The 17,064-nt window shown below is 35.8% G+C and overlaps 1 protein-coding gene across 1 annotated transcript in view; it reads right to left on the bottom strand.

Moving 5' to 3' along the window:
* The window catches only part of SNX7 (sorting nexin 7), a 102,476-nt gene that overhangs the window by 41,030 nt on the left and 44,382 nt on the right, over positions 1 to 17,064 (bottom strand). Inside the window, exon 7 of the mRNA XM_054449080.2 lies at positions 16,910 to 16,996. Within this exon, the coding sequence (XP_054305055.1) occupies positions 16,910 to 16,996 (87 nt within the window). The remainder of the gene's footprint in view (positions 1 to 16,909; positions 16,997 to 17,064) is intronic.

Raw genomic sequence — 17,064 nt, forward strand, 5'->3', positions numbered from 1 at the left:
AAGTGCAGAAATCTTTAGAGTGTATTACCACATGAATTAAAAAGTCAGAATGTATATTGGTATTTACTGTATATCCATAAAGAATGTGGAAGGCTACAGAAGTAACTAACAATAGGACGTGCTTATACTAATAACATGGGTAGTGGGACTTGGGAGAATAGGATATTGGGATGGGCACACTTTTCACTGGGTGTGTTTTCTAAATTTATGAATTTTGAGCCATGTGAATATATTATCTTTTCAAATAAATCATAATTTGGGGTTATTTTTATAAGCAATGCACTAATTAGTTATGTTAGAGATCAAGACTATATATCTTATGGGATGAATGAAATGTTGAAGTACCTAATGTTATATAAATGAGTAGTGGTGGTTGGGAAGTAATATTTGTAGGGACACATTACATCCGGATTCAGAAAATAAGGCATAAAAATGGAGACTCTGAGTTCCTTTTTCCTGATGTGTGTATATGTTTCCTCCTCCAATAAAAGTGTTAGATGATAAAAGAAGTATTGAAAATGCATGTGAAAGTGGAAAAGGTGTTATTTCTATATTAATGTATTATTTAATATATACTAAAAATCACACATTCATGTGTGATCTTGACTCAAAGTTAATCTAAATATTGTAACTAAAAATTTGACATTGGACAAAAACTATGTTTTTTGGTGAGGGACCTTCTTCAGGAAGTGTGTTAGGGAAACCTTACATTTGCACTTCTATGTGCAATAAGTAATTAGCACATCTGGCACTTCTCTCACCATCTGACCTATGTGCCGCCCCTTCCATTTCCTCATTTATGGAGTGCCCATTATATGTCTTGCATTTTCCTGGTACAAGGGTCTGCAACAGCTCTTTAAATGCATTAAGGTTTATTCTGAATGCATTTCATGGATATCTGTCTTTTTTCTTACTAAGTTTACATTAAAAGCTTCTAAATAAGAAGGTCTCAGAAGCAACAGAATCTGCCTCCTGGGAAGGACACTATCTTTGTAATTTTGTGTATTTTGAAAATGCCTCTTACCCTCTTCCTACCCACACTGCTTATGAGAACCACTGACATACATTAAGGAAAGAAACTGTACCTCCTTAACTCATTTCATACCTTCTTTGTGACTGAGAGATAAACCAGGCAGGTCAATTTAACCTAAAATAAACACTATTAAGACTGCCAGTTCACTGTAATAAAATATTTCAAGTCACCAATGATGTTCTGGCAAAGAGAATTTATCACATGCAAACTCTGATTGGTATTAATTATTTGAAGCATGTTGGTAAGTATTTTCTGAGGATTGTTCTGGGATTAGATATAGCGGTTTCTGCAATGGGTAAACCAGTAGTAGGCTATTTACAAGTATTGTCTTGGAATATAGTTTTCAAGTCCTGGAATATAGTTAATAGCACAATTTCTGAAGTTCTGCTTCAAAAATTCCTGCATGTGCAATGTTGTTCAAGTAATTCTATTTCTCTGTTCCTCAACTGTGACATTTTTAAAACATATAAAACTTATAAAATGAGGAAAATAATAGTAACTACGCCCCATTGTATTGTGTGAAACAATACACATAGAACATTTAGGACTCTGCCTGGCACATCGTGTGTGCTTAAGAAATGTTAGCTATTATTATTATTATCATCAATTAGTTTTAGTACGACCTGTTGATCTAGTTAACACATAATTCTATATAATAATTCCTTGAAAGAAAAAAAGACTTTCAACTCTCTGAGATAATTATAACTCTATGTATTTCAAAGCATTTCCTAGTGGCAATTTACAATTTATTATGAAATCCAAGTATTTTTTTTAAGAAGATAAAAGAAGAAAATACCAAATTTTTATTCCTTTTTGCTTTGATTTTAGTAGTAGATAATCGTTACTTGCCTTAAAATTTTCTCATCTCCCTATGTATTTCAAAGCATTTCCAAGTTGCAACTTATAATTTATTATGAAATCTAAGTATATTTTTTAAAGAAGATAAAAGAAGAAAACACCAAACTTGTTCCTTTTTGCTTTGATTTTAGTAGCAGATAATTGTTACTTGCCTTAAAATTTTCTCATCTCCATGGACTTCAGACCCACCCATTGGGAAAAAAAATTGTATTTATGATACATCAGGGAGTACAGAGTTAGGTTACAACTCTGGCTCTTCTATTTAACTAGCTGTATAACTGTGAGCAAATCATCTAACTTTCTTATCAAAATCTCCACTACTACCTTCTTTTTTTATGCCATCATTCCCCACTCATGGTATTGGATTCAACACAGCTTTCTGTTTTCCCATGCAGGAAACATAGTGAGCATTTGAGAGCAACTATAAACACTTCCTTTCTCTTTTCCCTTCATGAACAACTCAGCTCTAAAGGTTAATCACTGCAGGTAGAACAAGAATAATGTCCACACTGGTGGAGAAAAGGAGGCAAAGTCATGGTGGCCTAGCACAGATTGTCAAAGCAGCGAGATGAGGAGGTAGTTCCTGCAAACGGTGGCCTAGAGTAGGGAGTAACTGCCCAAGTAGGATGAAGAGGGCACCATATGGGGACAGGAGGCAAACCTAGCATGGGGAAACAGAAGTGTGGTAAAGAGGAGGTATGGTGTGAAAGCCCAAGTGGAGTGGAAAGTGCCACCAACTTAGGAAAGATGACTTGGGCTATACAGGATTGGTTATATACAGGGGGATTAATCAAATATGTAGATATAAAAAAGATGAGAGCCTGTCTCTCGCTGTCAGAAAGGGAACTACAAATACAGAAAATAAAAGATATCAAGAATGAATCCTTATAACTAGATTAAAATTGGAGGCATTGGTGTAAATTCATTGTTTAATACATACGTAAATACACAAATAAATCATAGATATAAAAACATGTGTGTGTGTGTGTGAATATGATTAAACAGACATACTCCCTAGCTCTGCTCATACAGAAGGTCTTGGATAGTGATACCTCAATAGCAATGAACACATCTAATGCCAAGATATTGTATTCTAAATATAACTTTTTCTACCAAAAGGAACCAGGGCTCATTAAAGAAATAACTGATTCCAGGGCTGAGTCAGGCAAAGCGTACGAGAGTCAGAATGTTTTGTTGTATCAGAAGCAAAGAGGGGATCAAAATGATGTGAACATATCAAAAGGGCATAGAAGCCAGCTTGAAGATGGTCCCATTCATCAAATTTGGGTAACTCATGCATCAAAACAAGTAATGATAATAAAACCCACATCCTAAAATAAAAACAAATTCATACATGAATAAATTGAAAGTTAAATTACGATAGGGCATGGGATCATCAGTCTCAAAGACGCTCCCCACAAAACACTTATTAATTACATTGGAAAAAGAGTGATTTTTATAGTGGAGAAGCTGGATGGACATTGCCTTAATCAGTGATCAAGAATCATAGAATCATTAATGGGACAAATAAACATCATGTACTACCTAAAAGGAATCAATGAAAGGATCACAGTAACACTTAAGTGACATTCCTATCAAAGACTGATAATATAAATCTAAGCTTAAGGAAATATGAAACAAGTTAAAATAGGAGGATTTCTACAAAATAATCTTCAAATGTAGAATGGCCATGAAAGTCAAGGGAAGATGAAAGACTGTTCCAGACTGAAGGAGACATCTAACTAAATACTGTCAAAAAAACATTACAGAACTGGTGAAACTTGAATGGGTCTGAGCATTTGATAATATAAATATATCAATAATTTATTGATATTGATGGTTGTACTATAGTTATATAGGAAAATATTCTTGCTTGTAAGAAACACACTATTCAAAGTTTATTAGATTTACAACTTATTCTCCAATAGTTCAAAGGAAATGTAGGTCTTTGAAGTGTACTTGCAACTTTTCTGTAAGTTTGTCACTTTGAAATAAATTTAAAAACACGTACCATGTCAAATACAACTCTTCCCTACTTGAAACCCTTCAGGGGCTCTCCACTGCAAATAGAAGAAAACTCAAGGCCTACACGTTCTTCATCCGCTCACTTTCAGTCCTCATGCCATAGTGCTGCGCCTCTGTCCTTCATATTCTAGCTACTTGCAACCTAACAAAGCTCCTGGAACATGTGAATTCATTCTCATTTCAGAGGATCATGGCTTTTCCTCCTTCTTCCAACACTGGTGCTCCAGAATTTGGATCAATGGCCCCTTATGATGATTCAGCTCTCTTCTCAAGGTCATCTCCTCAGAAAGTCCTTCTCTGATCACTCTAGATACTTCCCCTCCTGGTATTCTTTATCATATTACCCTGTTTTATTCTCTTTATAGCACTAATCACGGTCTAAAATTATCATATTCATTTAATTTTTTTACTTATTTTCAGTCTCCTTCCACTACAGAATAAGCTTCTAGGGAGACGGGCTTTTTCAGTCTTCTTAAGGAGCTAAGAACTATTTGCTGATTGACTCTCTAGGAGTCAATTTTCCCATCCACAAAAATGGAAACAAATTACTACCTATCTCACAGGATTAGACATTGGCTGATATATGTGAATGCTTAGCATAGTGCCTGGCATACAACATGTACTAAATAGATGTTAAATATGCTTATAAAATGAAAGCACTAGTTTGGGTCTAGAAATTCTCTGAAAGTTGAATGGCCAGGTGATTGGGGCATTGACACCCCTCTAAATTGACTATTGACTAAGATTCACCAGAGAGAAAAGGCTTATTCTCCAAAGTCTACTAATTATACAACTATACCTAATTTTATTGTACTGTGCTTTTCCGTACTTTGCAGATATTCCATTTTTTTTCTAACAAATTGAAGCTTTGTGACAACCCTGCACTGAGTAAGCCTACTAGCATCATTTTTCCAACAACATGTGCTTACTTCACGTGTCTGTGTCACATTTTGGTAATTCTTACAATACTTCAAACTTTTTCATTATTATCACATCTGTGATGGTGATCTGTGATAAGCAGTCTTTGATGTTACCACTGTAATTTGGAAGAGGGGGAATTGTGTCCATATGAAGTAGTGAATCTAATCCATAAATGTGTATGTTCTGACTGTATCACTGACCATTCTCCTGTCTCTGTTCCTCTCCTTCGTATTCCCTGAGAGATAATAATATTGAAATATGATCAATTAATAACCCTACAATGGCTTTTATGTGTTCAAGTGGAAGAAAGAACTGAGTATCTCTTACTTTATATCAAAAGCTACAAATGATTAAAGTTAGTGAGGAAGGCATTTCAAAAGCTGAGATTGGCTGCAAGCTAGTCCTCTTGCACAGAACAGTTAGACAAGTTCTGAATGCAAAGAAAAAGTTCTTGGAAGAAATTAAAAATGCTATTCCAATAAACACATGAATTATAAGAAAGCAAAAAAAAAGCCTTATTGCTGATATGGAGAAAGTTTTAGTGGTCTGAATAGAAGATCAAACCAGCCATAAAATTCCCTTAAGCCAAAGCCTAATCCAGAGCAATGCCCTAACTCTTCAATTTTATGAAGGCTGGGAGAAGTGAGGAAGCTGGGGAGGAAATGTTGCTAGCAGAGGTTCGTTCGCTAGGTTTAAGGAAAGAAGCTGTCTCCATAACATAAAAATGCAAGATGAAGCAACAAATGCTGATGTAGAAGTTATAACAAGTTATCCAGAAGATCTAACTACGATCATTGATAAGGATGGCTACATTACAAACAACAGATTCTCAATGTAGAGAAGTTTTTTTTTTTTTTTCCTGAGACAGAATTTCGCTCTTGTTGCCCAGGCTGGAGTGCAATGGCATGATCTCAGCTCACTGCAACCTCTGCCTCCTAGGTTTAAGCAATTCTCCTGCCTTAGCCTCCCGGGTAGCCGGCATTACAGGCATGTGCCACTATGTCTGGCTAATTTTGTATTTTTAGTAGAGACGGGGTTTCTCCATGTTGGTCAGGCTCATCTCGAACTCCCAACCTCAGGTGATGTGCCTGCCTCGGCCTCCCAAAGTGCTGAGATTACAGGTGTGAGCTACCGTGCCCAGCTGACAAAAGTTTTATATTGGAAGAAGATGCTATCTAAGACTTTCATAGCTAGAGAGGAAAAGTCAATGCCTAGCTTCAAAGGACAGCCTGACTCTCTTGTTAGGAGCTAATGTAGTTGGTGATTTTTAAGTTGAAGCCAATGCCCATTTACCATTCTGATAATTCTAGTGCCCTTAAGAATTACTCTAAATCTACTCTGCCTGTGCTCTATACCTGAAATAACAAAGCCTGGATGACAGTGTTATCTGTTTACAGTATGGTTTATTGAATATTTTAAGCCCACTCTTGAGATCTACTGCTCAGAAAAAAAGATTCCTTTCAAAATATTACTGTTTATTGACAATGTACTTGGTCACTGAAGAACTCTGACGGAAATGTACAAGGGGATTAATACTGCCTTCATGCCAGCTAATGTAACTTCCATAGTCCATGAGTCAATGAGTCATTTAGACTTTCGAGTCTTATTTTTAAGAAATACATTTTGTAAGGCTGTAGCTGCCATAGATAGTGATTCCCTTGATGGAACTGAGTAAATTGAAAATCTTCTGGAAAGAATACACCATTCTAGATTCCATGAAAAATATATGGGATTCATGGGAACAGATCAAAATATTAACATTTATAGGAATTTGGAAGAAGTTGATTCTAACTCTTATAGATGACTTTGAGCAAAGGGTTCAAGATTTCAGTGGAGGAAGTAACTGCAGGTGTGGCAGAAATAGTAGAGAACTATAATTAGAAGTAGAGCCTGAAGAGATGACTGAATTGCTACAATCTCATGATAGAATTTGGACAGATGAGAAGTTGCTTCTTATGGATGAGCAAAGAAAGTGATTTCTTGAGGCAGGATCTACTCCTGGTGAAGACGCTGTGAGTATTCTTAAAATGACAACAAAGAATTCAGAATATTATGAAAACTTAGTTGATACAGCAGTGGCAAGTTTTGAAAGGATTGGCTCCAATTTCAAAAGCAGTTCTGTGGGTAAAATGCTATCAAACAACATTGCATGCTACGGGGAATTCACTGGTGAAAGGAAAATCAATCTCTGCAGCAAACTTCCTTGTTCTCATATTTTAAGAAATTGCCATAGCTACCCCAATCTTTATCAACCACCACGTGATCAGTCAGCAGCCATCAACATAAAGGAAAGACACTCTACCAGCAAAAAGATTACAGCTCTCTGAAGGCTCATATGATCATTAGCATTTTTAACAATGACATCTTTTTTAACTAAATTATGTACATTTTTTACACATAATGCTATTGCATATTTAATAGACTACAGTATAGTGCAAACATAACTTTTATATCCACTGGGAAACCAAAAATTTCTTGTGACTTGCTTTATTGTGGCAGTCTGAAACTGAACAGAGTATCTCAAAGGTATGCCTGTAATAAATCAAAATGCATTTAATTTAATATATCCAAATGTGCCAGACGAAAACTACTGGTTCTCTATTTGGTAGGAATACAATTTTTGATTTTAGTACTAAACTATTTATACTTTAAGCCAGTCCTGTAATCCTAGCACTTTGGGAGGTCAAGGCAGGCGGATCACTTGAGGTCAGGAGTTCGAGATCCAGCCCGGCCAACATGGTGAAACCCTGTCTCTACTAAAAATACAAAAATTAGCTGGGCGTGGTGGCGTGTACCTGTAATCCCCACTACTTGGGAGGCTGAGGCAGGAGAATCACCTGAACCCGGGAGACAGCGGTTGCAGTGAGCCAAGATCACGCCACTGCCCTCCAGCCTGGGTGACAGAGCTAGATTCTGTCTCAAAATAATAATAATAACTATTTATACTTTAAATAATGTTTTATAACACCATGATGAATTATCTAACATTTTACATATTCATACTACAACTTACCAAAATTTTTACTAACACAAGTCCTAGATTTATAAACGTTAATTCATCTTCAAAAAAAATTCTTTAAGCGTAATTTCTGCATGTTAATGGATAAGGAATAATTAACGTCTGATTAAGGTCACAAGTTAAATAAAAGTGAATCAAAGCCTTCTCCTGGCTTCTAATTCCCAGTGTGTTACTGCTCTAAGCATTATGAAATATTTATTAAGTGCCCAGGCAGGGCCAGGAGTGAAAGAGATATGTAAGACAGATCCTTAGGACATATTTCTTATTAACAAAAAGTCTAAATTAAAAAGAAATTGAATCTGGTTTGAGTTTCTATATACGAAAGCTATTTAAACTTTCTATCTATGGCAGGCAAACCCCATAAAACACACCACAAATCCAAAGGACACCGTAAGTAGAATTTCTTAAAACCCTGAGAAGAAATGACTGGAATTTTAAACTACCCCTTTTACTTGTCCATCTGTTACTTTTTCGGTTGCAGTCAAGGCAACAGAAAAAAAAAAAAAATCTTCCTAGAGAAAGACACAGAGCTTAGTCTTTCTTTAGAAATTATCTGCAACATTGTTACACTGCCTCTCTTTTTCCAGTCTTTGTCTTCTTCCTTCTTCTCCCCTTCCACCCTCACCTACCACAAACATACACAGGCCTTATTCATCAAGACTGTACATTTTTATGTTCTACTTTCAAATTAGCAAACCTTAATATGCAGCTACTTCCCTAAGCAAATTTCATGGTAAAATTTTGAAAATAGTACAGTATTTTTCACCTCACCCTCTAATATCTCTTGACAAGTCTTCTGGGTAATGGTTACATGAGTCATTCCGTGTTCAGGTTTGTGTTCATAACAGACATGCTACTGTTTATGAATTTCAAAAGAAATGACTAAAAACACACTTAGGCAGGGTGGGTCACAATATGTTGTAAGAAATGTGTGGTCTTTAAAATGATTTGGAATACTTTACCTCTAGTTCTTATTAATTTGTTTCTAATTTATTCCTTATTAGATTCCATATTCCATATGAGAGCTTCCACAATTGTACTCTACAAGTTTAAAGACAGTAAGTAAAGACATTAGTGCAATGAGAACACGAGAGTAAGGAAAAAAACAAGGTAAAGCCAAGGGTGAGTCTGACACACAAAAGACACACTTGCCAGACAGAAGTGGATCAGAATTGGGGCTCTCAATAGTCTAGTAACTACTGTAAAAAGTGAGATAAATGGGATAAGATCAGGTATAAAACCCAAGATGTGTATAAGCTGAAAATACACTAGCTACTCAGGAGAAGTGAAACCATATCGCTGGTGCTGAGATGTAAATGAAAGCTTTCTCATGAGGTCTCATAAAAGAAAAATATAAAATAGTGCTGTTGATGTTTATCATAAACAGATTTATAGTTCTCCTTAAAATGTCCTTCTGATGCATCAATGGTACAACATCGAGTGAGCTGAGTTAAAATAATTCCATAGGAGTCCAAAGCACAACCTCTGAATAGTCTGCATAAATTCAGATACAATTTAAAGTATCTATGCAACTGCCTAGAGCGACCAGGTAGGGCAAATGGGAGTGGTCACTACACAGCTAAAGCTAATTGCTGCCTCGCTTTTTCTTTTTTCTTATTTTAACACTGTGGAGGTCTCACAAGCAGTACTGCGGTTAACACTTTCCAAACTTTGATTTAGAAGAACGAAACTAATATATACTTCAAAGAAAGTTCCTTTAACGTTGTTTATAGAAATATTTACAATCTAATCCTGGTTAGGCACTGGGCTAAGGTTTCAATATGCTCATTTTACAACACTCTACGGAAGGTATTACCCACATCTCTCACAGTTGAGTAAATTAAAGTATGGAGAATGTTAAGTAACTTGGCCCAGAACTACAAAGGCAGTAAGTGGCCTCTGCCACAAAATGCTGTGCTTTAAATTACACACAACTCTGCAACTGGGATTAAGACCTTATATTAAATACTTTATAGAGACTGCTCTGTTGGGAAGTGCCAGGGGCACAAAAATAAATGACAGAGAGAAAAATCCAATATGGTAAAATTCCAACCAGAGATCTCAGGCTCAACAGACTCCTATTCATAAGGTAGATATGGTGATTTTTACAATTTAATCAAATATTCATTATTATCCTTTACAAGTTTATATAAATAGGAGAACACAGTTTTGCTTTTGTACCTACCACTCAAGCCAATGAAGCCTTGAATGAGACAGGGCTGCCCAAGAAGACATAGAGGGAGAGGAATTCTAGGCACTCCCTGGTACTTTCTTCTGGGAGGAGCTGGCTGCTGAGGGCCTTCTTGATAACAGCATCACTCATGCACCATTCCAAATTCCCGGCCAGCTGTGTGTGCAAACCCACTACCCTGCTGCACTGTCTGTGGCCAGCATTTATTAGTGTTTTACCCAGAATCCATCCTCTACTCTCCACGTTACGTTCTGCAAAGGCCCCAGTTTTTTCAGGTATCTGTAACAGGGTGTGTATTGTAGCTGATAAGTAAATTCTGATGGCCACATTCCCACTCCACGTGACTGGTTTGATCCTGACTTTTCACAATTCTGACCAATAAGTTTTGAGGAAATATCAGCCAGGTGCCTTTTAGGATAAATTGATAAAAGGAAATATGCAAGAAAAAAAGCCTCTTCTCATCCCACTGGACACTGTCATGTTCTTTACTGCTGTGTGTGTGTGTTTATGTATACGTGTGGATGCATGTGTATCTGTGCGTAAGAGACAGACACACAGCTGTAAACAGACAAAAAGAAGCAGAGTAGAAAATGGATTATATCAGGAAATGAGGCATATAGAAAGGAATAATTTGTAAAAAGTTCAGGAGAGAAGTGAGCCAGACAATACTTAAAAAAGGAAGAAGCAACCTTCACCCCCATCACAAGCAAGGCTTGCTATGTCAAAATTATTTCTTTAAAGCTTCCTAGAATTAGAGAGAAGGCAATCTTGCTCTGTGCACCATTTATACACTACCAAGATCATCTGAAAATTAATAACCTCTATTTAAGGATGAGAGTGAAACAGCAGCCAAAAATAGCATGTCATACCGAATAGGGACCAGCTTGAATAATCTGGTATCTGTTTGCATCTACTGAATGTGGCTGTGCAAAATTCCAGACTGTGATGATCTTATGAAAATGCATTTCTTTGCTCACATAAATATACTGCTAAACAGCTATGGCATTACATCTAGATCCAACTTCCCAATTCTATGCACATATTGCTAAATGTCAAATGTATTCATATTCATTTATGTTTGAATGCTGCTTTGAGTGGAAAACTATAAATCATCCATTCAGAAATAAAAATAAAACAGATACGCAGTATTATTTAGCACCACAGATGAACCTTATTTATTTTACAGTTAAGCAGTGAAGTGAATAAGCATTTTCAAACAGAAGCTCTGACTCTGAAAACTTATAACAAAATGGCAAAACTCACAAGTTTCTCCAAATATCTGAGTTTCTTCATAATCTCAGTTATTATTATACCTTTATCATCCCAGTCAAAAATTATGACTTTCATAGGCTGGTATCTATTACATTGAATATCTTCTTTACTGGTGCACATAATGCAACTCAATTACTCTTGAAATATTTTAATTATCATATATCAAATTGTTTTTTGAAATGCCTCATAAATGGAGAAATGGTTTAAAAAGTTGGATGACCCTAATCAGATCTCTTTAGTTAATCTTACTGGTGCAATGATCTATCACCAGACAAAGCTACATCAAATTCTTTTCCTTCTCCTCATCAGCCAAAACTTCTGATTTTCCATTATCATTAATCTCTTAATGTTGAAATATGCCAAGGCTCTGACCGAATTTCTTTCTTCTCTCTTTTCTCATACTTTAATGACCTTGACAAATCTTATAGCTTTAAATACCATCTATTTGCTAATAATTTCCAAATATATATCTTCAGCTGAACCTATGAATTTTTACATGTAACTCCCTACTCAATAGTTCTATCGGGTGACTAATAGGCAAATCAAACTTTACCTTTCCAAATCTGAGAAAATTATCTTCCCCATTAAACCTGTTGTTTCCAAAGTCTCCTCATCTCAATTAATGCCAACTATTACCTTCCAGTTGCTCTGTCTAAAACCTCAGAATCATCCTTGCCTCTCCTTATTGGCTCACGATCCATAGCCCACCAAATAGCAAACAGCTCTTCCTATGAAATATACTCAGCTTCTGACCCCTTAATATCACTTCTGCTCTGGTCCAAGCTATTATGTCTCACTGGGAATACTTTAAGAGCTACTCTCCTGCTCTGGCTTTCCTCCATCCCATGCACATACCACATGCACATACCACATGCACATCATCTTGTGCTTTCTCCAAGCACAATAATCATCTTGTAACTTAAATATGATTATGTGAATCCTCTGTTCAACTATTTTCCTATCTCACTGAGACTAAAACCTTATAAAGCTCTATATGGTCTAACCCTTGGTTAGACCTGACTTCATTTCCCACAACTCTTCTACTTGCTCACTTCATTTCTGCAACACTGGTCTTCTTGCTTCTTCTGGAATGTACAAGCATACTTCATTGTGCATGTATTGTCCCCTCTGCCTGAAAGGCTCTTCCCCCAGGTACACATATTACTTAAACATTATCTCCTTGGTGAATATTTTACTGACCCCTAATCCTAAATTGCACTGCTCCTCAACACTCTGTCTCCTCCACACTTATCACTATATGACAATATATTATAAATTTTAATTATTTACTCTTTTTTTTAACCCACTAAAACATAAGCCTCATGAGGACCTGGTTTCTTTCCCCAGTGTTGGGAACAGTGACGTTCATAGGGTAAATAGTCAATTAACTTTGCTGAAAAGTGTTTGCTGAATACCTCTACCTTAAATATCATCTTATCATTATGTAAAGTTGCACACCTCCAAATTTCTTCTTCACTTTTTATTCTGTAGCTCAGTGTAGAGAGCCACGATCTGCCCTGCTGCAAGTTAGAAATGTTAGTTATTAACAACTTGAAACATTGGCTGCCCTGCATTCTTTAAGTGATGTGGATTCTACCCTCTGCCTACCTCTTTCTCATGTTAACTCTTCTCTGCAACTCCACTGCCACCTCTTCCGTTCAGGTTCCCACTGGATCCATACTGAGCAAAGGATAAAGTACGTATTTCTCAACCTGACAGATAAGGCCTCCTTTCCACCTGACTATAGTCCATCTTTAAGTCACATCCCCTCTTCCTTACTGTACCCTCCCCTCCACACACCAATCTGGTTTAATCAATTTAGCATGCTTTTTGAGCTTCTAAAGCTTTTCATAGTATCCATTCTACCTGAAATATTCCTTGTGCTTTGCAAGGAATAATTCCATAGTCATTTTATAGGACCAATCTCAAATATTACCTCTATACTGTCATCAAAATGACAACAGCTAAAAACTACTGAGTGCTTACTATGATCCAAGCAATTTATTTGCATTATATAATTTAATCCTTAAACAAGCCTATTAGAAAGGTACTAATAATTTCCTCAACCTATATATGATAAAATGAGGCTGAAAAAAGTTAGAAAACTTGCCCTGGGTCACAAAATTAATAAACAGGTGAGCTAGGATTTGATGCTTCATTTATCAAATTCCAAAGCTTAGATGACAAAACTCTAAATGAACAGCTGAACTGACCTTCAAATGAATATTCCGAATGTCTTTACTGACTTAAGTAATTTTGAAACCATTAATTTTATTGCTGTGAGATAAGAACTATAAACCACAAACTCTAAGAAGGAGCCACTTTGCAACTAACCATGTAATGTATCAAGGACCCACTGTCAGATATTATTTTAGTTTGCAGGAAAACACATACCTTTTGTGGCTATATCTGTGTGATAAGAAAAAGTAACTGTAATGCCATTATTGTTCATTTATAGCAAATGCAGGATTATAGGCAAGGTAAAAAGACCAGAGCCCTTGCATTTGCATACCACAAAACCCACACAAAGGTCACCTGACATAGTCAAATGTCCTCTGGAATGTTACATAACTGCTATCTTTCTACCCAATAACTATAACTCCTCTAATCTTTGCCTTTCTTACTAGAGCTTCATTTCACTGACCTTTTCATTATCAGTTGCTTTGCTGGGTTTGCACTTAGCATCCCACCCAAAGGTGACTTTGATGGAGTCTCTGAAGGCTGCCCCAATGTCTCCATAGAAATGGCCCCAGGGTTGTCTCCAAAATGGCCCTGTCTGAGTTGCCATGGCAAACAACCAGGCAGATTGCTATATTCAGTTCTCTGCCAGGGTCGCCATGGTGACTGCAAAGGACGGCTCCTTAGAAGGACCTCACAAGGGCACGTTGCCATGGTGACCCTATCCTGCATATTTCTAAGCAACTTCCTTTCAGTCTTTCTGTGACCAATCAAGGCCAGTTCATTTTTAGAGTAACTCTGGTAGGTTCCTCCCGAAGATACCATCATAAGGCACAGGGATTTTAAAAGTGAGAAGGCCTATAAACAAATTAATTATTTGAAAATATAAACAGTTCCATTCACAAATCATTAACTCAGTCCCCATAAATTTTAGGAAAAATTTGTTTTGATGATAAACAAAAAAATACCTGCAATGTCTCTGTTAAATGTGTCTGTTTTAAAACTTAACCAAAAGTATCTTACAGAATATAATGCAGATAATTAAAGTTTCAAATTTTTCCAGTTTTACAATGTAGCAGCTACGTGGGTATTAAACACTTTAGAGTAGACATGACACACACACCCAAGTGAAATCATAAATATATACTGATTAAGTTATAACAAAATATCAAAAAAATTCTTATACAGCAGAAGACAAAATATTTGCAAGCTCAGTGGAAAAATAATGTGGTTTTTTTTGTTTTTTTTTTTTAACTGAGTTGGGAAATCCCAGCCATATTTGGACCCAAGCTATTTTTTTCCTTGTGTTTTTGTGTTTGGAACAATTCCGATTAATCTTCTTTTCATTTTAAAACATGAATATAGGCCATTCTTAAAATATGCTTGGTTTTTCAGCCATGCTATTATTCTCCTGAAACTTTAAAATATTCTACTGTTTCTAGTATTTCATCAAGAGCAAAATTTTGTCTAACCACTAACTTCGATATCCTTAGTTACTTAACACCTAAAAACAAATTCTAAAATTCAAAAGATGCAATTACAATTTCTATACACATGTGCAGCCTTTCACAGTCAATTCTAATTGACTCTTAACTCTATATATATAGTTAAGAAATATATGTATATATGTACTTCTATGTTTATATATACACATATGTATATATATGTTTCTTAACTATATATATTGAGAGTGTTAGGAGTCAATTGTTTCTTACTAAATAGAAAAGGTTAATCTGGGGTTCTCTCTAAATCACAAAGATGATTTTTCCCTTGAGCACTAGTTCCTCTAGTTCTACATTTTCTGTTATTCTCTCTCACAGATTCCTTTCTCCTACTCTGTCCACAGCAGCCCACCACTCCCCACTCACATTCCACTGGAGAGAACAGAATTTCACTTAATATGCATAGTCAAGAAACGTAACAATAATTCACAGTATAATAATTCTAAGTTGCACAGAGACATGCAAGTTAGACTTCGTAGACACAAGGACTCTTCGTATTTGTACTCATCTTTTCTGGTTTTCACAATATTAATTAAATAATGAAATAATTGCACAGTCTGATTTTCTAGAGACTTCATGCTTCAAGCCTTCAATATGCTTGCACAAATCAGAGTAGTCACTGTGGCTTCCACTCATTCCTTCACTACATATTTATTGAGTGACCACCATGTGCCAGGCAGTGCACAAGGGTCTGGGAACACTCCAGTGAACAAATAAAAAAAAATCTGCCCTTAAGGAGTTTCAATTATGGAGAGGGAAAGAGAGAGAAAAATATACAAAGAAAACTAATTAGGAGGTCATATGTTAGGAAGTGATTAAAGTTAGGGAGAAAATTAAAGCAGGGAGGGGGGATGCAGAGTCCTTGGCCAGGTCAGGGCTGAGGAGGCTGCAACACTACAGATTTACAGGGAAGTTTCAAGGACTCCCCCACTCACCTGATGTAAGTGCACTCAATATTGTATTCAATAACAACCTAAATCCTTAAATTTAAAGCAAAATTTAAAAAATATTTCATAATGCACTCAGTAGAAGTTCATTAGATTAAAAGCCCACTTTTCCCACTTCTATACCTGCTTTCTGATAGGCAGCACTGTCTGAGGCACGCAAGAGACATCACCACCTCCAATCCTATTCTGCATTTCAAGACCTATATATAAACTTAGGCAAATTACTCTATCTTTCAAGTGTCTTCTCACTTTTAAAATGAGAATAATTATTCCAACCTGATAGTATTACTCTGAAAATGCGAAGATGCTAAAATATAAATATAAAAATACCATGGGTAAAATAATCTATATCTAGAATTTGCTTTAGAATATTCAGTAAAAATTTAAAAATGAGGAGAGACAATAAAAAAAGTTGAGCCAAATGTTGAGAATTAATGAAGCCCAGTTATGAGTATATGAGAGCTCATTATATTATTAGATCTCACTTTGTTTGAAAATTTCCGTAATACAATATCTTAAGGGAAAGATTAAACTTGCAAACACAAAGATATTCCCTTTCATAAAGATTTTAACAATACTTAGAAAAAAAGTATACAGGAACATTAATGTATATAAATATCTCAAAAAAACTATTAAAAAGTCGATTTACTTACTGAGTACTTACTAGCCTGGAATAATGCTAGCATTGCCTTTCATACTTTCTTCCAACACATTATCTCCTTTTTACAAAATTATACTTTCCTAATAGTACCAGACATAAGTCAGAAAGGCAGAAAACCATCATTGTTAAGCTTGTAGACTCACATGGTATCCAATGTATAACAGATTTTAGGAAGAAATTTTACTATAATTTGCTGAATGCTTAGAAACAATCATATAAGAAACAATCATGTAAGGACATTGCTAACAAAAATTTTAGACAATGAATTCTATATGATTGTATCAAGAAACTTAAAAACTTACCAGATCAGTATCTGCCTTTTTATAGGTCAAAGCTTCAACTTTGGAATCCAGTTCTGCTTGTATTTGGTCTCTTCTTTTCATAACACCCTTTACATTAAAACATACAGATAAAATAGGCTGTACTTAGTTTTAATAATCTTTCCTATAGCAAAAAT

This window comes from Pongo pygmaeus, chromosome 1 (genome assembly GCF_028885625.2).
Source record: "Pongo pygmaeus isolate AG05252 chromosome 1, NHGRI_mPonPyg2-v2.0_pri, whole genome shotgun sequence".
Lineage (NCBI taxonomy): Eukaryota > Metazoa > Chordata > Mammalia > Primates > Hominidae > Pongo > Pongo pygmaeus.